At 36.7% G+C, this 23,672-nt stretch overlaps 1 protein-coding gene across 7 annotated transcripts in view; it reads left to right on the top strand.

Moving 5' to 3' along the window:
- The window catches only part of LOC113068994 (brain-specific angiogenesis inhibitor 1-associated protein 2), a 49,021-nt gene extending 26,831 nt beyond the window's left edge, over nt 1–22,190 (top strand). For 2 of the 7 annotated variants that reach the window (XM_026241959.1, XM_026241963.1), the window contains 12 exons: nt 1,860–1,871; nt 2,395–2,456; nt 2,923–2,994; nt 4,145–4,282; nt 9,873–10,025; nt 12,832–13,071; nt 13,832–14,018; nt 14,660–14,861; nt 14,977–15,045; nt 15,517–15,679; nt 16,655–16,692; nt 21,986–22,187. In XM_026241959.1, the coding sequence (XP_026097744.1) occupies nt 1,860–1,871; nt 2,395–2,456; nt 2,923–2,994; nt 4,145–4,282; nt 9,873–10,025; nt 12,832–13,071; nt 13,832–14,018; nt 14,660–14,861; nt 14,977–15,045; nt 15,517–15,679; nt 16,655–16,692; nt 21,986–22,061 (1,412 nt within the window). In that variant the 3' untranslated portion in view covers nt 22,062–22,187. Of the gene's footprint in view, nt 1–1,859; nt 1,872–2,394; nt 2,457–2,922; nt 2,995–4,144; nt 4,283–9,872; nt 10,026–12,831; nt 13,072–13,831; nt 14,019–14,659; nt 14,862–14,976; nt 15,046–15,516; nt 15,680–16,654; nt 16,693–16,895; nt 17,100–18,076; nt 18,918–21,985 lie in introns of those variants that run through there. The other 5 variants (XM_026241961.1, XM_026241962.1, XM_026241965.1 and 2 more) reach the window with 5 other exon arrangements.
- Nucleotides 22,191–23,672: the final 1,482 nt, after the last annotated feature.

The raw sequence follows: 23,672 nt of genomic DNA, 5'->3' as shown, positions 1-23,672 counted from the left end.
TTTACATTGTTAATGTACATGTATTGTTGCACAACTGATATTATTTGCAATACTATCATATCTAATAAAATTATTATTTGCTGAATAATGATATTGGACAACAGTGGGTATTCTTGTTTGGTGTCTCAGAAATGTCATGTTCATGCCTGTTCCCTCTTTCCTTCAAATATATTTTCTTCTTCCTGTTACGAAAATTACTAAATTTGGGTACAGCAAGATCAGCATATGCGTAACGTGTGGGAGCATATCCACCCTTATTAATCTCTGTTTCGATGGACGTTACTGGTTGGATGGCCTCTGCCGACCTTGAACTGAAACGACTGTATAAAACGGACTGTCCCTCTATTTCTCAGAAGGCAGGGCTTAAGAGGAAGGCTTGATTAGATATGTACTGCAGGCTGGTGCAGTTGTCCTGGGTCAGGCATGACAGATTCAAAGACAGGCAGGGTCACGCTTTATGAAACGCACTGTGTGGCGCAGTAGCTCAGATTTATGAGGGATGTGCATGGATTTCAGATATGAATGAGTGTGTATTGAAGGTACTTAATATCTAGCAATATAGAAAATAACAAGCTGCATAATTTGAGGTATCATTCACATTGCCTTGGCTTGACTTTATCACCCCTGTACACGAAGAATGCCTTGCGATTATTACCAGCTCAGGAGGTAGAGAGACGTCATGCCCATTGGATGTCATGCGAGTACATGTACGTCTGTTATTGTTCTTTTACAGCAGAAAAGTTGTGTAAGTGCCATGTCTTTTCAAAGTGTCTGCGGCTGATGCTGCCCTCTGTGTTACATACTGTGTGTGTGTGTGTGTGTTATTACATTTCATTATTTTATTAAGCCAGTTTAAACCTGGTTAATGCAGAATTAGACAAGAGTTTGATGGATGGATAGAAGGAAGATGTCTCAGCACTCTATAATTATTTCTGTCCCTGTGGAAGTGTGCATTGACTTACTAATGAAATGAATGGAAAGTTTTGTTTTAAGGGCAGCTTTGATAACTTAATATGACTTTACAATGTTCTCTACAAGCACAAATAAACATAATCCGATGACCCTTGCACTTGATTTGTGCCCTAAACCTACAGATAAGTAATATTTCAGCAGCAAGATGTTTATACTTGAACCCACTGTGGCTAATTAGATGAAATTGAAGAAAACTACTTTCTTAACATAAAATTATTTTAAAAAACTTCCTTGTACAAGTCATCAATATGTGATTTCAACTACAATTATGCATGCTTGATTTTGCGTAGAGTCAGCAAAGACAATTCAGATTGCAAGCTCGTAAATCAAAATTTTGTCAACTCAAACTCAAAAGTTATAAAATGCAATTTCAGACTCAAAATTTTGATTGGATCAGCTGCATTCATACCCGTGGTAAAATAGCAATGTACTATTTAATCAAATAGTAATATTAAAAAGTAATAGTCATAATATATATGTAAAACAGCCTTTACTCCCGTAAGTGTAATAATACTTTAAATGATAAAAATTATAATTATTGAAATTAAAAATTATTTACTATTATTTATATTATTCATATAAATTATAATTATTATTTAATTATTAAATGTGGGTGTTATAAATTCACTGTAAATCCCAGCAGTGTGTGGCTCAGTCTTTTACTGTGGCATTATGGATTCAGCAGCAAACAGTGGCGTTGATATTGTGTTCATCAGTCTACTGCATATCTCTACCCTGTGTTATTTATGCATTTAGTGTTTGAGGTTGGACTCATTCACCCTGCGTAGCTTTGCACTCTTTCACACTGTCTTAAGGTCTTTTGTACTTTTGCTCCTGCTCAAACTAGGTCTTTTGTTCCTTCTTTTCACAATGCATTGCCTAATCAGAAGAGGCAGCATGTAGGTACCCTGACACAACACACACGCCTGAAATGGCTGCATGATTCACTCTTTATTTCTCTCTTGTACCACAGAATGATGTTGATATGAGAAGATTGTGTGCTAACAACATTTTCTTTTTGCCATCTTTTCTGATTTGTTTCTCATGTTGATTGAACATGCACTTGCAAAATGCTTTCACTGTTTCCCATGAATATTTTTGTTTTATTTTGTTTGCTATGCATCTTCATGAAAGAATATTTCAATAATATTTTTTTTCATGTGTGATCTTTTATTTATTTTATTTGTTTTATTAAACAATGTTTATAATGTTTTTATTTATTTTATTGTGTTCATCAGACACTTTCTTGCACCTTTAGCTTGACTGCCGGCCCATCTTGTTCATCATTTGTTTTCATTTTTCTCTCTACCTCCTTTCTTCTCTTCCCTGCACCCTTGTCAGACTGCATGGTGTCCTGATATCAGGTGCAAAAGCATTACAGTGACAATTTAATCTATTTCCTCTTTCTATCTCTCTCTCAAGGGGATGTGCTTTTTCAGATGGCGGAGGTTCACAGACAGATCCAGATGCAGCTAGAGGACATGGTGAGTATCATTAACTTGATGAAGATCGCATTGCCTCTTAGGCTCACATTTTCTCATTACATTTTCTCACAACATGACTGAATCAATCAGGCTGTATCTAAGAGGCTCCATTAGCCTCCAGGGTAAGGAAATGGAAGGGAGCGGTGTCTCAAAATGTCACATCGACTCCGATCGCTTCCGTACATACATGAAAGACAATAGACCAGGGTCATATGCGTAAACACAGCAGCTCAGGCAAAGCACAGACTTTCCTGTGCTGTGTGACACAGCTGCAGATGTTAAACAAACCATATCTGAGGCCTTCTGATAATGATAACAGGGCAGAAACTGGAGTAAACGTCTGTTAGCGATTACATTATGTAGAAGTTGTGCTTGGTGTAACCAGATGCAGAATTCTTTTGTCATATGAGAGGGAAATTGCTTTGTGTATATAATATAAACTATGTTTGTCTACTGTAATTTCCAGCTGAAATCATTCCACAATGAACTTCTCACAGAACTGGAGAAAAAAGTGGAATTGGATGTTCGCTACTTAAATGTAAGTATATAAAAATACACTCTCGCAATATGTGTTGTGATCACTTTCACAATATTTTCCCAAAATGTAGTGAATAAAAAAATCTGTTGCCTGTGGTCAATAGTGTAGCGATGTATGAAGTTCAGTTCACACATGGTTGATTATGTGGCATATGACATGTTAACTATCACCTAACTCAGTGAACTAAGCACTGTTTATGTCCTTTTTCTTTAATTGTTTTAACACATACAGTCACTTCCAATAAAGCTAGATTTATTCCTAATTTTACTTAATTGGCCCTATCCACCTCCAAATAACGTCTTTTAAAAGCAATAATTGAGTTTACTGCATGTAATTACAGCTAGAGTATTAGCAGCATTACACCAACGTCTTCTAAAAGGCTCTTCTCGCCTGCATGAGGGGAAAGTGTTTTTTTTTCTCTTTCTTTTTACTTGAGAGAAATCTTTTTCCATGCATGAAAGATCAGCTGTGCATCTGAAAAGAGACTTTCAGCTTCACAGATTAAAAAGTCTTCTTCCCGGTGTCTCTAACAGGCTTGTTTGTAAATGCATTAGATTGGCCCTCAGCTTCTTGGCAAGAAATCAAATCCACCTTTATTTGGTCACTCATTTGCAGCATTGATGGAAATAATTAACTATGCTCCCATGCTTTCTGTTCCACACATAGTATAGATGGCAAATCAGGCTCGGTCAAATGTAACAGAAGGCTTTGGCAGTGAAGGCTAGAGAAAACAAAGACGCATAGTCTGAAACACAATGAATCTGTGAAGCAGGGGGTTCTGGGAAGGACAATGAAAGTCCTGATTGGGTTGACTCAGCCAAGTTCCCACTAGTAAAGAACATGTGATGACCTTCATGTCTTTTAAATTCTGGGTTCAGGTCAGTTAAACATTGTTAAGAAACAGTCGACTCACAATGGGACACTCTGAACATTTATTTTAAGCTCAGTATATGTCGAGAATAAAGAAATCAAGCATACTACGAGAGAGCCCAATTTCAATTCCATTCCATTGGCATTTATCCACTTTGGGTCTTTCTGGAATAGAAGCCTGATCAAAATGTTTGAAATAAAAACATTAAGTTGCCCGTCTTGTCCATTTGGATATTGTTAGGGTTGATTGCAATGAGAGCTGTGTTATTTCATCTGGCAGGCAGCTCTGAAGAAATACCAGATGGAACACAAAAGTAAAGGTGAGAGTCTGGAGAAGTGCCAGGCCGAGCTGAAGAAGCTGCGCAGGAAGAGTCAAGGCAGCAAGAACCCCTCCAAATACGGAGACAAGGAGATGCAGGTGAGTCAGTGCTGCTTTTCAAATTTCAACAAACGAAACTTTTTGGTGGATAAGTTGTGCCAAACATGAAAATTCTGTCACCATTTATTGACCCTCATATCATTCCAAACACGTATGACCACCTAGTGTGTAACACACATGGGGATGTTTTGAAGAATATCATTGTTTGCTTTTTCCCAAAGATCCAAACATCTTATCTAAAGCTCTATCATATGACTTTAGAAGACCTGAAATATTAAAACTTGCATTAAGCATATTTATGAATTGCCTCGCATCCTTTTTGAAGCTTGAAAGCTCTAGTCTTCATTAATTATAATTGCATGGAAAAGACAGTCCAGTCTTTTCAGTGAAATTTTAAGTGGCAATCTTCCACTTTTCCTTTTTTGTAGCATGGAAGAAAGTAATGCAGATCTGGAACAACATGAGGCTGCGTAAATGATGAGAGGATTTATTTTTGGATGAACTATTTCTTTAAAATTTCTTTCAGTGTAATGACTTGAAAATGTAATGTCTGTGCATTCTGAGTTTGGCAGTAGACTGGGATGCTCCGGAACTTGAGCACTGAATTTGTTTGTGATGTTTGTGCAGTTCATAACATCCAACTGAGACTTCATGATGGGATGAAATATTGTGGGAATTCATAAATCCCTGTTTCTATAAATAACCTTTATAAAACCCCGTTTGAACATACACTTTGGAACACACTTGATAGAGAATGAGAAAATTAAACATGAGCGTGAATGTTAAAACTTTATCAATATCTACAGTGCTGATGGCTTTTTTTACAACATAGTTTACAACATAGTTTTGCTTTTGATATAATTACAGTATGATTTATAACAAAACAAAAATAAATAAATGGCAATCAAAAGACTAATTAAAAAGACAATTGCAGACAACATGGTTAATTACGGTTTATAAATGTTTTCATTATCTTAGTTCTGGATAAAGGTGTATTTGCTGTTGCTCTTTTCATGATCCTGCATTGCACTGAATCAGACCATAAGCTGTGAACACGAAAAAAAAAAGAAAATCCTGTTTTAGTCTCTTTGCCTCTTTAGGTGTTAAAGAAAATCCCACTCTGTTCGTCTGAAGTCCTTTCATACATTATTGTACTAATATTGTTTTGTGTGGGTTTCATTGTGTGCTGTCCTTGTTCATCAAGGCCTCTGTGTATGGGGGCTGATTTGTCGGGGCCGTTGTTTGTTTTGAATGTACGCCTCTCACTACCGTCGTCACCAGGTGCGAGGTCAGGGGGAAGTGGGTGTGTTGTGCTGTGTGCTGACCTGGGGTCAGTTCATGCCATTAGCAGTAGGTGTGCTCCTCATAGTGGCGTAGGAACACGCTGTTGCATAAAACGCTGTGGGCTCTGCTTGCTTGTTAACTTAACACACTCCATTGGTGTGTATAAAAGAAAGAGGAGAAGGAAGGTCAGTGGGTTGTTTAAATGAATTACTAGAACCTGTTCCGGGGTCTAACAAAAATTGTAGGAGGTTCAGAGTGAACCAAACATCAGAGATGATCGATTTGTTATTCTGTATCAAGGTTGGCCAAAATCCATAATTTAAGAGTTTGCGTCAGTGAGTGTACATTTGAATAAAATTTTTCTCAACAGGAAGTTGAGTTTGAGTTGAGAAATTTAAAATGCAATGACAGGAAAAATAATTTATTGAATTGTAATTCAAAGAAAATAATGTTTGGATACATTTTGAAAACTTCAATTAAAGCAAAGTCTGTAAAATTACAATTAGGAAAATTATTCTGGTGTTCTTTCACCTGGTAATTAAGTGATATTGTTTTTATTTGTATAAAATATAATATAATGCTAAATTTAATTATATGTATGCTAAAAAGGCAATATTTATTTTCAGCTGTTATAGGCGTCTCTATTTCATTTGAGTTCTACTGTCTGTTCTGTATACGCTGTTTAAAGTCTTAAATCTTGGCCTTCCATAGACCTCGACAGATTCAGTGGCAAGCAGAAACAGAGGCTCAGATGTACCTGTTTTCTTGACTTATGATCAAAGGTCAAAAGTTTGATGCAGTGTGCGGCTCAGATGTGGCAAGTGCATTTAAAAAACAGATGGAAATCACATTCTGATCGTTGGTTTAGCTTGTGCCTCTGCAGTTCTGGGTAGCACGGGGCTTCAGAAAAAAAAAAAAAAGATATTTGGAATTATAAGTTAATACATCCGTAGCATCAGCTCATATACCCCAGACAACCCCCTGGATATTTATATGTATGCATTTATTTATTTTGAGCAGTTTACTAGTTGTGAAAGCTCAGACTTACCCTTGAGAAAACACTGTATGTGTAAACCATTCCCATGGTTCCCTACATGTGGCAACTCTCTCTTGAAATTTCTTAAATGTCAGATTCCTATGAATGTAATTTTTTTCTGTAATAGCTTTTGTCTATTATTTATTGTTGTGTATGTGTTCATTCCACTTAGCGGCTCAGAATGAACAGTGGATGAATTTTACATGTGGGGTTTATGGTCCCTGCTGTGCGTCATGCTGCTGCGAGTCTGGTTTCAGAGATGGCATGAGCAGAGCACTGCAAAACACGCTACACCGAGCTGTGGACAACCTTTCAAAGGCGTGAATAGTGGAACCATATCAGTTACTTACCTATTTTTAGGGATAATTTTATAAAGATATTGAACATATGTTGGCCAGTATTGGATATTTAATTGTACATGGTAATTTCTCATATTTTTAATTTAGATAAATTGAGCTTTAGAGGAGGCAAAGATTTTCACAATTGTTAAAACATTGCTTGTTTCATCTTATATAAGAAACACTGTCGTTTCCGTTTTCTCCCTGATTACTAGAGAGAAATACAGGTCTGTTTCAGATCCCCCGCAGAACTGATGCCAATATTAATACCGTGTCCAATGTAATGCACTCATTTCTTTTTTTTTTTGCCTGAGGAATCAATGCACAGAAATGATGGTGCTTTTCAGTCGTATCCTACATTCATATTCAGCACGTGTTAAAATGAGGCCAACCGGAGGGCAGGCAGATTGATTTGAATGTCACTTATGATTTCAGGCTGCAGTAGTGTAGGATATGGCCCCACGTTACATAACTGTGTGTGTATGTATGTACATTAGTATTCCCTTTGGATACCAAACTAAAGGCACATAGTGCAGGAACTTTGATCTAAATATGATTTCTGAACCTATTTAGTCTTATCCCACCAAACTGAGCCATATGGCAACACACTGCAGCACACAAACACACTATATTCCCACTCCAGTGTTAACCTGCTGAATACAGTGTTTTTAGCCAGACAGTGTTTACTGTTGTTTAGTTGAGTATGATCATGTCAGCTACTTCACAAATGGTTCTTAACATTATGCTAATCATACTGTTTGTCCATTACCTGAATCACTGGGAGACTGTAAATATAGATGTTAGGTTTTTTGCCATCCCCCTGTATTTGTAATATCTGATGGTACAAATATAATTTATGAAGATTAGTCATTTAAATAAATAATTGCTGAACCTCTGTTGCCTCAGGCCATATTGCAGTAAATATCTATCCATGCTGACAGAAAAAAAACATTGGTTTTCATCCAAAAAGTAGGTAAAATAAAGCAAATAACTACCAGCATTTGCTCCTGAATGTGCAGACTAATTAGTATAAGGTCATTTTGGTAGTTGTAAGATGCAGAAATACATTATACATTTGACTATTGCCTGTGCGACAACATATTTTTGTATTCGTACCTGGCAACAGGCTTGCGCTTGGTTCTATGTCTGCAGTTGTGTAAGTGCATTTGCTGGACCTCAACATTTAATTTTATTGTGCGGCTTGTACATGAACTGTACATCTAAATGTACTCTTCATGACTCAGACACTGAAAAAAACATTTCATAGGAGCAGAAAAGGGGTCTTGACCATGGGCCATTAAATATAAAGTAGATGCTGCAGTATAGTGCTGTCATTATCCAGAAAGAATAAGACAGACGTCATATCTGATCCATTAGTAACACGCCGTTTACATTAAGATGTGGGTTACGATCACATGTTCAAGTTGAAAAATATATAAAATTACTTCTGCTTAAATATACAGCTTATATATATAACATTCAAAAGTTATGTTAGAATGATAAAAATAAATATAAATTTTTACTGACTGTTACTTTTAGTGTACAGTATATGCTAGTTTGTCTCCAAAAAGTCATTTTTACATTTGAGAACTGAAATTAAAGAAATGTCTTAATACTTAATACATAATGTTTTTTGTTTTTTTTTGCCAAGCATATTGGTTCTAATTTTGTAAGATCCTGGAAAAAAACAGAGGAGAAGTGTAACCACCATGCTTCCACCTCAGTGTTTTCTTTCTTGTCACCCAGTATTTTTGCTGAGCAATTCTCAGTTCACTTTAGTCCCAAGTCACAAGTAGAAGTCTTTCAAGCTTGATGAAATGATGTGACTCACTCTTTGGGTTGATGCTATGTGCAAAAATATTTAGTGTTCAGCTGTTTTGGTGTGCTGAGCATGCTACCTGTCAGCGATTGTGTCCAAATTCCTTCTCATGATCGTAGAGAATCCTGGAAATGCTACATTTTACATCTAGTGTTTTACCTACAGGCTCATTACATCTAAACTAGCTTGAGAACTCGTTACCTGCTTTTATATTTGACACTACAATATCTGTTTCCAAGTCAGTGTGGAGGTGTTTTTAGTATCTCTTCATCTTATAGTTTTTCCCCTCTTTAATCTCTCACCTTTTTTAGTTAAATGCTAAAGTATTACAAACAAGTTTATCTGATGTACATTAGAACAACTAAACCTACAAATCTATGTGTTCTGGTGCTGGTGACTAAGACCAGATGTGTACCAAATGAGTTTTAAACTCTGGATTAAGCATTTCTTTATTCATTTCAGTTGGGCAAGGCACAAAACCCATGAAACGCAAAAACTGAGAGTCTGAGTGAACACATTTTGTACATCACTGTAAACCCATAACACATTTTTGCATGATGCAATGACCTTTTCTAATTTGAGACTAATAATAGACTTGCAAACACTGATTCCAGCCTTGTTCATTTACACTTGGTAGGAAGAATCAGCATACCTCACTGTGATACCACGGTACCTACACAGGTTGAATAACCTTACGAAGAGTGTCACTGTGTGTGCAGTTTGGATGAAGTCCAGTTCCTAAAAGCTGTATGTCCTTGTTAGATGATGTTTTGGCTGTGGTGCAATCTTTACAGAGGCAGCAGCCTTGGTAGTTTTTATGTTGTGATACATACTTGAGTTGGATGTTCTGTCATTTTACCTTGAAATATATATATTTTTATTTTATTGAATGCTAAATTATGAACATGACCTTCTTTGTTACTTGGATTCTCTGATCAAAACAAACAGGCTGGTTAAATTCAGCCCTCACCAGCTTTGCATGCAATGGATCATTGAGCTTTAGCATTCCCATTTGCTTTTAATGAGAGTAACAGCAAGCCTACATGGTTGTCATTTGAAATCTACGGTTTCTCCTAGCATGGCCATCACTACATCAGGGGCATTGTTAGTCATTTTTTATGTCTGCTTCACGCCACCTTCCCTGTCCCTCAGTACGTCGAGACCATCAGCAGCAAACAAAATGAGCTGGATAAATACATCTCTGAGAGCTACAAGAATGCCCTGTCCGAAGAGAGACGGAGGTATTGCTTCCTCGTTGACCGTCAGTGTGCAGCGGCCAAAACGAGCAACGCCTACCACACCAAGGTGAGATTTCACATCATGACGAAGAAACTTTGGGTCGCAGAAACACTGAAATTCTCTTAATGTAAGAAAAAATTGTTAAGCATGCATTTTAGCCATTATTTGCACATTTAAATGTGTTAAAGACAACATGAAATGCCATTTACAACATGTTTAATAATTAATAAATATTCCGTTTGATGACTTGGTCAGTTAAACTGATAAAGCCTTGTTTATGTCAAAAGATATAAGTTTTGATTACATGTTGTCTTTAACCATGAGTCATGTAATGTATTAATTCAGATCATGTACTATAAATTATAAGTATCCATAAATTATATACTTGGACAACTCCATACTTTGTTTTCAGTTGTTTCTGCTCCCAAATCCCATTTAGTCAATCATTCATTCCATTTCAGTGCTTATCATTCCGCCATGCTTGCTAGAGAATGTGCTATACTGTGTATTTTGAGAACGTTTCTTAATTTGAGTCCAAAATGCACTGATGCCTGTGATGTACAATTGTGTTTTGTACAGTAATGCAAAATGATTTAGTACCAAGTCTACATTTGATTGCTTATTAATTGTATCAAAGACATTTCATCAAGGTGGTGCCACCAATATATAAAACAAGTGTGAAGGATGATTATTCTTTTTAGAACATTACATTCACACTGAACATAAATAGAGGAGAGATCTGGTGGATTCACCAGCATGCAGAAGACCAGTCATTCCCGCGTAAGCGAGATTCACTCCTCTACTGTGACGCCCACGCTTCAGAGTTGGTGATAGACAGAGCGTTGAGAGCAAAGATGGCAAGAGTAGAAGAAAAAAAAAGGGAGGGCCAGGCAGAGAGTGGCCCACTTTTACAAGAACAGACTGTTCAGACGATAATCACTGTTTTCATGTATGTAAGTAGGAAGACTCATACTGAAGAAATTTCTCTGCAAGCAAATGCAAAAACATTTTAGACAAAGACAGAGGTATTACCTCACAGTGGAAAATTAAATAGGGGTCTATTCTGTGTAGTACTACTTTATTATCCACTTTTGTGAGAACAGGAAGAGCGAAGTGACGTGAGCAAAACTGACCATCTGCCAGAGTTTGTCATGGCTGGATCTTAACACCGTCACCCACAACAGACATGGTACTTGATACTTACTTACTCATTCGTCTGCAACTTGAGGGCAGAAGGAACAAAGAGTATAAAAACTCTCTCATGCTCAATGACTAAGAGATTTTACCACTGGGAAGAACATTGAAAAGAAATCTTTTAAACACCTAATGAAATTTGCAAGTTTGAAAGCTTCACAAATTTCTCTGAACTAAAAGGCAGTTAGTAGTGGTCTCTGTATTGCACTTGTGTGATGCCTTTTCACACAGATGCAATTCAGAGACCACTGCTAAATTACCATATGCTTTTATCCAATGTATTTCACTTTGCACTTATTGCAGGGTCATTCCTCATGGATCAACTTGAGATCAAGTGATTACTGTTAGAAGCTACTAGATGTTTAAGGTCTTTAATATTAGTATACATTAGTGTTTAATCATGGAAAGTAAGTCATACAGGTTTTGAACAAAATGTGACAAGACTGTCCTTTCAAAAAATGTTAAGATCACAAATGCTTACGGTTGGCTTCAGTAGTTTAATAAGCTGTGACTACTGAATCTTATGACTTATACACATGATCTGTCCTTCTACTCTCTTAAACTATTGGATCAGCATAAAGACCTGATGAATCATCTTTTCTTTTTCCATTGCAGTTAATTTTATATTTAAAAAAATATGTACACGGATATTTCATTTGTAATAAACACTTCAATATTCATAAAAACAAGAACGGTTCATTTTAATTTCACAGTGACTAAGATTTGCCAGTTTGCACTCCTGAAGAGTGTTAGCGTTTTTGCTTTTATGAACCCGATGAGGTCGTGACTCAGTCTGCAGGTGCTCAGACCGGCAGGCAGGCGATAATTGCTTTGGGTAGGGTGGTATGTGGTTGTGACTTAGAAAAGGACCATAGGGGCTCAGTAGTACTGACCTGTGCCAGCCAAAAACCGACTACGGAGGTATTACTGTATGAGTACAGAGTAAAAGAGAAAGAAGAAAAATCGATTTTGACATGTTACAAGGTTGTAGGCATTTAGAAGACATTTACCACACTTATGTTAAAGAAACTTTGCACCTTACCAAAATTTGGTGGATTCAGGTAGGTTTTTAGTGTAACCTTTAGTGCTAGTTTTGGGTGAACTATCCCTTTAAATAAAAACAACTAAATTGTTGCAACACGTTAGATTGTCTATTAACTTTGAAATTTGGCTCTTCAGTCTTTTGAGTAAACATCCATGTACTGCTCAAACAGATGATCTGAATTACAGAAAGAGTCCAAAGATAAAGTTGCACTTCCTGTGCTCTACATTCAGAGGTCTCCAGGCAATCCTAGTCTCTCTTACTGGTTGTAGAGCTCAACCAGGCTCACTGCCTGTGCATAGGGCAGTGTAATGAGGCTATTTCAGGCTTCAGGGAAGGGAAGGGTTGTCAGGATAGAGAGCGATGTCTCAGAACTTCAGAAGTAAGCGAGGTGAGGAGGGATCACTTTATCACACTTGACCGCATTCCCTCTCCCTATCAGTCCATCAACTGAAGAGCTCACCCCTGAAACCTCAGCTTTATAGTCACAGAGAGAGTCTGAATTTGGTCTGGTATTCTTGATTTGCCATGTTTGTTTTTTTGACTGATCTAAATTATTCCCTCGCAGGTGTGTAAAGCTTGCCTCATTTATGCTGGCTGCTAATACTAGTTGTGGTGCTGTTTGTTTGTTTTTAGGGCAGAGACTTGCTGACGCAAAAGATCCCTTTGTGGCAACAAGCGTGTGCCGACCCAAATAAACTCCCAGAGCGGGCAATGCTTCTAGCTCAGCAGATGGGCTCAGGAGCCACGGGGACGCTGGGACCCAGTGTCCACCACACCTCTAAATCTAGCCTGACCATCTCAGACCCCATCCCTGGGGCCAAGCCACTTCCTGTGCCACCTGAGCTGGCAGCTCTCATGGGGAACCAACAGACAGTGAGTTAGAATCCCAGTCCGACCAAAAAAATAATAAAAAATGTAAGCCACAAAATAATAGTGTCTTAACTGTAGCAAGATCATTTGTAAATGGTTACATTAATGATGTGTATAATTGCATCCTGTGGGTTTTTGTAAAGTAGGGGGCACACTCAGCCATAGGAATGAGAGAGTTCAAAATTAGTATAGATGGATATAAAGTCATTAAAATACAGTTCCATAATGACCACCATGCTGTGAAAAGAATAATCATAAACCTGCTGGCACTTACAGCTCTCTTTAGTTTACAGTTTATCACAGTGCAGTAACAATTATTCTGCATTTAACAGAATATTAGTCCACACCACAACCTAATTATAACAGGAACGATATCATTGAAATTGTTTTCAAAAAAAAAATTTCAATAAAATTTTAATAAATTATACGAATATTGACAGCCAATAAGAATCCATTCTGTTTTAAAGAGCTTAAGCATTTAAAGTGGCAGGCGGCATAACTGCAAGTTTTCTTTGTCATTGTGTTTGCATCTGCATAAGACCAAATCTCTGATTTACATGCAAGAGATTTTAACGTTTCTAACTATATCAAGTCACAGATGGTTAAAACTGCATCTTATAAGGAAGGACATTCATTTAAATGTCATTTCGGGAGTGTGACTAATGCTTGATGGTATTTTTTTTATTTCAAATTCATTTCAAATGCATGTATTCAAGTATACATGGAAACTAGGTTTCTTTTAAATGTGAATTTTATCTTGCAGAGGATGATGGGAGTAGAGGGTGTTCCCATTGTGAATGGCTCAGGGGTCCATGTGGGAGAAGACTACCAACGCTGGATGGAGACCAGAGCCGCACATGAGAAACCGGCCCACAGACAAGGTGGAGAGACCTTCTCCAACACCCTACCTGTCCGCAAGGTTGCACCTGTAAAGCCCAAGAATACTTTGGGTAAGTTAAGGGACTTACCCTCGACCATGCAAACAGTAACTCTCTGATCATGACATATGGAAGATTTCAGTGCTGTTTATTCAAAACCCAGAATCTCTATAAGACTTAATAATCTGCCGTCTGTATATATAGCTGTGTCAGTGTCTGCGCACCCGTGCGTTTCTCTCTCACTCTCCTCCTTGAGAAAGTAGTGAGTGGACAATAACAGGGCAAACACTGCTGGAAATGAAAACAGGGCAGAGCAGGAGGGAATAGAGAGGACAGCATTAAAAATGGATAGAAAATAGGTGAAGGGTATAGTTTCTCTTTGAGGCAAGTATTTTTAAGAAGCGCCAAATAAGAGGCATTCACAATTTTTAATTGGAATTTGAAAAGGTTTTACTAAACCTACTGAGCTGCAATGAAATCTTGTAAGGCAACTCAAGTAGTCCTAAACTAATTCCAATAGTTTGACATTATTATGTTAAAACAAATATTCTAAATCCCAAAATACAACAAATATATACATAAATGTTAGGGTTAAATAGTTCATTTTTAATTTATTGGATTGTACGATATGTTTTGAAGGAAATGTATGTCATTTTTCTGTCATATTTCTATATAAAAATAGCTCAGTGTGGTTTTCTAATCTCTGACCCCAGCAGAGACACAGACCCTCCCCAGGTCTAGCTCGATGGCAGCTGGGTTGGAGAGAAATGGACGGACACGCGTTCAGGCCCTCTTCTCTCACGCCGCCGGGGACAACAGCACACTCCTCAGCTTTATGGAAGGAGACATCATTACACTGTTGGTGCCTGAAGCCCGGGACGGCTGGCACTACGGCGAAAACGAGAAAAACAGAATGTACGTGTCTTGTGGTTAACTTCACAATAAAATTTGCTCATGCATACAGAAAAATGTAAGGATTTGATGAACCAGAGAAACTGCTTCAGATTCCATGTTGTATGTGTCCTATCAGGAGAGGCTGGTTCCCGTTCTCCTATACCCGTGTGATTCCTGAGCCAGACAGCAATAAACTCCACGTCAGGTGAGTCTGACTGAATATTAAAGCCCTTTCAATGTTTAAATGCCATTTAATATCATGCTGGCACAACCTATGAAATGCAATTAGAGAACTACGTCATGAGCTGCATAACACCATAAAGCATGCAACTGAGAAAGGCTTGACTGTTGACATGACCAGTCAAACCAGACCTTGTTTACTTTATTCATGCACATTCATAGTCTTTTTGTGACTGATTCATCAGTGCATGTTACTCCAAAGAGAAAAGCCTTTGTAACCTTTAATTCTAAATAAAATGCCTTGCTCTTCCTCTGATACAATTTTCCTTTTTAATAAATGTGCATCACATTTGGCTCTAATTGAGTACACAACACCCACTTTCTTGATCCAGTCACTCCCAATCAATAAAATATAGTCAAACATTTTTCAGAAATGTCACATTGCAGAAATGAAATCACGTTAACTAACAATGCATATATATGTGTGTGTTTGAAGTTTGCAGCATACGAGGAGCAGCAGCACAGGAAATCTTCTGGAGAGAGAGATGGCGTTGCCGACACCTGATTATGGCATGCCCACACGCTTCCTCACCCAGCAGCAGAGCACACCACACAGCCGACAGAGACCATACAGCATGGCAATGCCAGGATTCTCACAAGTAGGCTATACACACACACACACACACACACACACATCCTGCCTATTCTTAATTGCAGTGTCATTCTACCTCCAATACAAAATGATTAACCTTGATAGATGTATGGAGATATTAGTATAGCTTTCTATAAAAATGTTAATGGTATTGAAGCATTAATCACCTTATGTAGACATTTATCAGACATGCTAAAATATAGCGGGGTGACACTTCGATTAATACAGCCCAATCTCCAGCTAACCGCATAGAGGACGTTCCAGGACATTACCCAGTTTCCACCTGTGACCATGTCTTATTTTAGCAGCCTGAGCCCACATTAGAGAAGACCTGCCCTGTTTGATTAAACTTCCCTTTGAAAGGACATTTTGAGACATTTACACACAGCAGCCTTAGAACATTTAAACTATTCTTCAAATTTATTAGTTTAGTTATGGACAATAGCTGGCATGGTGTTACAAACAAAAAAATCTAGTGTTTGTCTTTGGCATTTAAAACCATTGTTTATTTTTGAGAATAGTTTGAATGAAAAACATGTATGTGTACTACACTTAACTGAAATAATTATACTTGCAATGCCTTGCAATGACTTAAATATGTATGAAAAAGCATGCAAATGCTTTTGGAGCAGGATCGAAATACATCAGAAGTAGGGCTTTGTTATGTAACAATGCTCATCATTACCCCCGGGTCCCCTCCTTAGTGCATTCAATATTAATTAAGTTTTGCTTGGGGAAAAAAAAGGACATGTATGTCTGTTGTGTTTCTCTGTTCTCCCAGAGATAAGTGCTCAATTGGTTCTTCCCATTGTTCCGGTTCTGGATGCACTCAATGACCTCCTTTTTTATTCCTGGTTACAGCAAAGCTGCATTAACTATCATCAATACTGCAGTTCATAAGTGTTATGCATTCTTCTACTGCCGTCTACTGGGCATTTAAGGAAAATTAGATGACTAAAAGATATTCTCTTTTTCTTTACAGCAAGGGTTGGAGGAGTATGAGTCGCGATTCCAAACGAGGTAAGACCTACATTTTGACTTACTCGTATGCCAACTGAACAGAAACAGTATTTTAAAAAAGCATTTTAGTTTGTCTGTAAGTTCTGTCTTTGTTTTCTTTTTATTTGACTTATTCTTCTCTGGTTTTGTTTGAATTTAAAAATCCCACATATTTTGAATTTTGATTATGGCAAGCAAAAAAGTCTTGTTTGCTTGACCTGCAGCCGGAACAGACGAACATAGCTGACGTTTCTGAAGGTCTAGCCCAAACAAAAGGTGGGCGGGTGACCAAACGGCACCTAAACCCATATTGAACAAAGGAGAAACCTCTGATTGTTTAAATGGGTTTCATAAACCTTGCAATAATATGCTGTAGTCAGTCGTTTTTGGTCTTTTCCCATAGATGAAATACCTACTCTCTTGAACATGGTGTATCCATACTTTATCAATTTGAATAAACTTATTTTTTTGTATTGTACAAAGCACCTTGTGTGACATCACTATCAATTTTTTTATAAATAAATAAACCCTTCTGGGTCATCTATGGAGAAGACCATCCCCAGCTTTTATTCCAAGTTCCTTTAGCATCACAATTTAAAGTAGGTACATATTAAATATTTTAAAATATTTTATTTTTCCATTTAAGTTACCATTCCATTCTTGCTTTTCCTGTCCATGTGTGTTTGTCAATTAGTCTTTCAGTGTCTTTTGTTACAGTTTTAATTTCTGTAGGGAAATTCATGAGAAGCAGTGTTCCACATGCTATCCCTAATATTGTCAATACTAGTTCACTTTATACCTTGCTGTACACACCATTTAGATTTGACCCCCATGATGCATTTAGAACAATGGGCTTCCATTTCCACAATGCATGTGTATGGGTTGGGTTTAAAGCTTTTTCTTATATTGATTAGAACACGACAACACATTTGAACTGTTTACATTTTACTACTGAACCACACACACACGTGACTTGTAGGAAATGCTGCCCATCACTTGTTTGTAATGTGCATTAATGGAGATTAGTATTAGCAGTAACATTAAAGGAATAGTTCGCTCAAAAATTAAAAGACAATCTTTTATTCACTCTCATGTCATAACAAAGGACATGTAATTTATTCCTTCAATGGACCACAAAAAAAAAAAAAAAAAGGTTTCTAAGTTCAAAAAACAAATTTATTATATTCATAAAACTCATGACCCTGGGAAAAAAGAGAGCACCAGTACATTGCTGTTCCACATAAAGAGTCACAGATGCTTGGAAGTAGAAACTTTTAAGTAAATGATGACCATTTTCATTTATGGGTGAACTATTCCTTGAACATCAGTGCTTTATGCTCTTTGTGCTTCAATGTGTCTGTGTCCAAAGCCAACCTGGCAGCATCTCCCTCTCTTTGTTCCACAGTGCGGAGGGCAAATTGATTTCGACAGTGTGAGACACCACCTTCCCCTCCGTCCACACACACTCCCCTGTCATCCCCCTTCACTCCACCCTCAGAGGAAGAGGATCTAGATCCACCCTTCCCACCTTCTAGTTCCCTTATTTTATCCCAGTTGGACGCAGCCTAACGGAACCGGAATGCTGAGTATTCCATGTTGACCTTCCTCATTATACGCTCCCATCATGAGAATGTTGAACTTTCTTCAGTAAACATGTTGAATTGTCTTTATGTATCTCTTGCCTGTCTTTCATGCATGTACTGTACATGTCAACAATGTATAAATGCATTACATTTTGCATCCAGGGGTCCACGGATTTAAAGGAATAGTTTACATGAAAATTTAAATTCTGTTGTTTACATGATTTTATTATGTTTTCTTTTATGGAACACAAAAAGACATATTTATGAAATCGAAGAAGTATTTTTTTTTCTCCTTGCAGTGAAAGTGAATGGTAACCAGGTTTTCTTCTAGTTTTTTTGGTCATTTTGGAGTTTGACATCGACTGATCCTCATTCACTTTCACTTGAGGGAAGAGAACAGCTCAGAAATAATAATTTATTTTTTGTTTGTTTCTGTGGAAGATAGAAAAGTTGTTTAGGTTTGGAACAACATGAAGGCGAGTAAATATATATCTATTTTTTTGTTGAACAAAAAATCTTTAATGAAAACCAGTGTGGTAATATGATTAAAGTTATTGTTTGTAACAATTCCAGTGGGTTTATCCAAGTATAAACGACTGTTAATAATGAAACTCGGCTGAGAAAGACCATATTCTGTGTTGGTAAATTTGCATAAAAAATAATGTAAACTTTCAGTGTTTTTCCATTTCATTGCTTGTTATCGTTGTTATAAAAGGGTCTCCGTGATCTCCTAATATCTCACCTGGAGTCCCTTCAATGAAGTATCTGTGTTCTAAATGTGTCAAGTGTTGTAGATTAGGACGGTCAATTCTGATGTGCAGTACACACTTGACCTTCCCTGAGTCTCAAGTGAAGATTGCGTTTGAAAGCATAGAAGTTGAATCGGAACAAATACTTTAAATATAAATGACAAAAATGGGTCGTTTCTGGAATTCATGGTTCATGCATGAAAGAAAAGACAACTGGTACCTACATATCCATGTCTCACCACCATCCACGAGTGAAGCAGTGAGAAGCTGTGTGTTAGTGATTTGGTACAGTACATCACTGTAACACATGGTAACAAGCGGCTCATTGCTTATATGAGTAAAAGCAGAAAGGAATGAACAATCTAGTTTTAGTCTAGGCCAGCTACTGTTGCCAAGAAACATCTCTAATTTATTCATGTAGAATGTTTAGCTCATCCAATCAGATTTTAGAATCCGAACTATCCATTATTTTCTCTTCTGCACTGATGTTTGTGTTGCGATTGTTTCAGCGATACATCCCTATTAATGATGTGCCAAGTCTTATTATTAATATAATCCATGTGATCCAGTGCCTTGTACATAGCACACAATATTTGTAAGTACTATAACTGATAATCAAATGTTAAGTTGTAATCATGAGTATTTCTGATCTTTTCTTTGACATGGATGCATTGTTTCATTTGGTTCAACAAGATCCCTGCAGATCCCAGTGTACAGTACAGCTTTTAGATTCGAAACATATGTAAAAACAGCAATAATCAGATTTGATACCATACTTTTCAGTTTAGTATCAATTTAAACATTATATTTGATGCTTATAATACACTTACACACCACTTGTGTGAGTTTTTTAGCCTTTTTCACAGGAGTGAAAGTTAAAGTCTTAGTTCCAGTGTTGTAATGAAAGGGAACCTTTTTCATAGAAACAAAATGCTTATGATTAAGCTATAAAAGAAAGAAGGTTTCTCTGATGTGATAGACACACCATATTGCTTGTCTGGTCTAGTAATTGTTTAAAGGTGCACTGCTCGATATTTTCTCTGTATTGTACTTGAGAAGTCGATTTATTGTTGTACATGAAGGTGATGCACAATTAAATAAAAAGCACCTTCATTATTACCACAAAGTATTCGTGGAGACGTCCAGATTGTACACTTGCTTTCACTTTTCCCATGTTTTCCTCCACCAAAGATCCTGCCAGGTTCTTTGCCTCTGTCTGTATCTCCTCCAGCTATAGTTTTTTTTTGCTTTTACACCGTTTGTCCTTTTCTGTGTGTAACTAAACTAAAGTCTTGCTGTAGCTCTGCCAACACTCACCATCTCTGTTTTGATGAATTTAGAGACAAAAGCAGTAAGGTGTCAAGGACTGGAAGCCAGTGCCAGTGTTTCTTCTTTCTGCACTAGAGTAAAGACCATGATACAGCCGCCACGCTCCGAGAGAGCTCCACCTCTGTCATGATATTTATGTCGAATGCCCACTTTTTGGATGTGCGTAAAAGGAGAGAATGTACAATAATTGTACAGCAAAGTATATACACTCCAAATATGCATGTATTTTGAGCGACAGCAGAACAGTGTAATGTTGCTAAATGACCATGTGACTTTCTACTCTTGAAAAGATTAATAAACATTTCTTCAGATTAAAGCGGTGTAGTCATTTCTGTGACTTTATGGTTATTGCCATGAATAGAAAATGACATTGTCAACAATTTAATTCATTTGTCTCTAAATTGATCTGACTGTCAGCTGATGATTTTTTAAAATCTTAATATCTGTGCAGTTTTTGTGGTTGACATGATGCTCAGATTGGTCACTGCAAGCACTATCAATCTGAAATATCACACTATTACATTCTGTATTTAGAATGCAGCTTTCACTGTGCTATATTTTACTCTTATAAAACATGGTAAACAGGTTTTGAGTTATACGTCAATGAAATGTTCAGAATAACATACTAACATACTACTCTTACTGTTTATATTTAATGTGCATGGACACAAAATTAGGGAGAGGAATTGTAAAACAACAGTCATAATTTGACAATCTGCTGAACTGATTTCCAATTGACTTTAAAAAGTTGCTCTCCTTTGGTTTGTCCTTCTGAAGTTGATTATCTTGTACCGTTTTGTACCATTTTCTGTGAAAGTGGCTACCATTTTTTTTCCTTTTAAAATTCATACGACCATTTATAGTATAGTTTTTTTTTACATTAAATAAGGAAAATAGTCAAATTCCAGGCCTGTCCTAATTTTTTGAATGTGAACGCTTTTGAGTGAGTAAACTTTTTACTCCATGATGATTTATTTTAATGTATTGGGGGAAAAATGAAAGGAAATTGCATGCATCTGACATCATTGAATATCAAAGCAAGTAGTTTTTTTTTTTTTCTTATAGCAAAGAGTAGTTTGTTAGTTTTAAATATCTAAAAATATGGTATAAAATGTATTGTGATACTTCATGGTTATACAATTATTTAGTCATTAGTGTTCGAAACGCTTTTTGGGTCTCTGTATATCATGTATTGCACATCAAACTTATAACTAGGCTTGATTTTAATTCAGTTTCGGGTTCTTTCCTCCTCAGTCTGTGATAAAGCTCCAGCTTTCTAAAGAATTCAATTTACATGTACAATTTTGGATTTGAATGCAGAATATGATATGATCATTTCCTGACATGACTGTCGATATGATAACTCTGGAATGAATCTTTTGAGCAGCCACGGATGCGTAAATGACACAAAGAAGAGACTGAAGTTGAATTAAAATCAGCACGACTGATTTTAAAGCATGAACAATCTCAAATTTCCATTCCCTTCCATTTTTATTCCCTCAAAGGTTAGGCTTCGAACCTTTAAAATTCATGCTGCATGTTATATTGTCCAAGAGTTTTGGTAATAGCATGCTTAGAAAGAACAGATTGTCTGTCCATTATATGATGTTATGGTTTGTGTTTTTAAATTATTTTTTTATTTTTTATTTTTAGAATGAAGGATCCTCTCCAATTCACCACATTTGCGCTCTCATCTCGCCAAAGACAAAACAATTCCAACAGCAAGTAAAACCAAACTCATCATAACCGAAGACCTTGTATCTCGACTCCTGTATTAGGACATCAGCGTTTCAAACACATGTTTGCATCTTAATGGACTAGAGCTACTGTACAGAACCTTCTTACAGGAAATTATCCACAGTCCTCAGTCAAAGCAAGAGAAGGCGATGCTCTGAGCTTCTGATCATTCAAGTATTCCCATTGCTACTAGTTGATGATCCATTTTATAAGCTTGATTCTATCTATCCTTTTTTGTATGTATATAAAAATATACAAATGTAAATAAATTTAGTAAGATCTTTTGATTTTTAGAAGACCTCAAAAACGTCTGGTCCATTGAGGAAAACTACTCAAATGACCAAATATAAACATGAGTCTTTTCTATGTGTTTTTGTCTCATTTAAGACATGTATGTAAGGTTCTGTAGAAATGTGCTGCCCTCCTGCTTCAATACATTTATTTAGGATCTGCTGCACTTTGAATCAAGGTTCAGCCTCCAAAAAAGAGAAACAACTTGTTCTGAAATTCTATTTGAACAGAAATGCACCTCTTCACTTGATATAAACACATTTTATATGATATATTAAGTATCGTACTAAGATTGTAGATTTTAGTAGATTTTTTCACTATCATGATTTTTGGTCAATAATTACTTATGTGATATGGCTTCCAATAACCCTACTTTTTTCTCCTTTTGGGGTATTTATTTTAAGGTAAAATAATGGTTTGCAAAGTCTGATAAAATATTTCACTTTGTATTCCACAGAAAAAAAAAATGTGTTATTAACATACTTAACTTATGAAGATGTGATTTGTTAAAAACGAACGGTGAAATTTCAAATTTGACACATTTTAATCTGCACTTTTATTAGCAAACAGCCAAGACTGGCAGCCTTTCCTAAATGGTAATAGTGACTATTAGCCACATTTCCAGTGTAGTAAACAAGATATTACTTATTGATATCATTTTTGCTGATACATTACCATAACTTAAAGATCTCATAAAAAGGAAGAGGAGGATAGATGTTAAAGCGATTCCTCTCTCTATTTTGTACCTCGATTAAACTGTCCACACAAATCCACTCAGTATTCATACTTTCTTAATAACCACACTTATTCCTTCAACACTGCCACACAAACAACTTCACTCTCACTTATTCTCTCTTTCATTCTTCTACGTGCGTGCCGCAATCCAAGGGTTTTAAAGACTTTCAGTAACACGTATCACCAGTGTTAACTCATTAGCCCAATCCACATCAGTTAGTTCACTAGTGGGTTGTATTAACCAAACATCACCAGTTTTCCAGAGTAACTTCCAAATGAAAATATGCAATACTCACTGATTATGAGCACTTAATATGAGTGATAATACTGTATGTATATGATGTAAATATTGTGTGTGAACAGAGTGAGAATTGAAAAATTGAGTATGACTGTACAAAGAATGTGTATGATCCACTTTGTAGCCCATTTCGGAATTAGATCCACCAGGTGTATTTTCTTCCATTTATTTTTTATTTTTTGCCCTTGCATGTGCCATATTAAACAAATAATATGTGTAGAAAGACTAATAAGCAGCCAGTTGTATAAAAGTGATGGTTACCTGTGTATGCATCTTATT

The sequence above is a fragment of the Carassius auratus genome, unplaced genomic scaffold (assembly GCF_003368295.1).
Source record: "Carassius auratus strain Wakin unplaced genomic scaffold, ASM336829v1 scaf_tig00000450, whole genome shotgun sequence".
NCBI classification, from domain to species: Eukaryota; Metazoa; Chordata; class Actinopteri; order Cypriniformes; family Cyprinidae; genus Carassius; species Carassius auratus.
The sequence above is the reverse complement of the archived record's forward strand: the minus strand, read 5'-3'. Positions and strand labels throughout refer to the sequence as shown.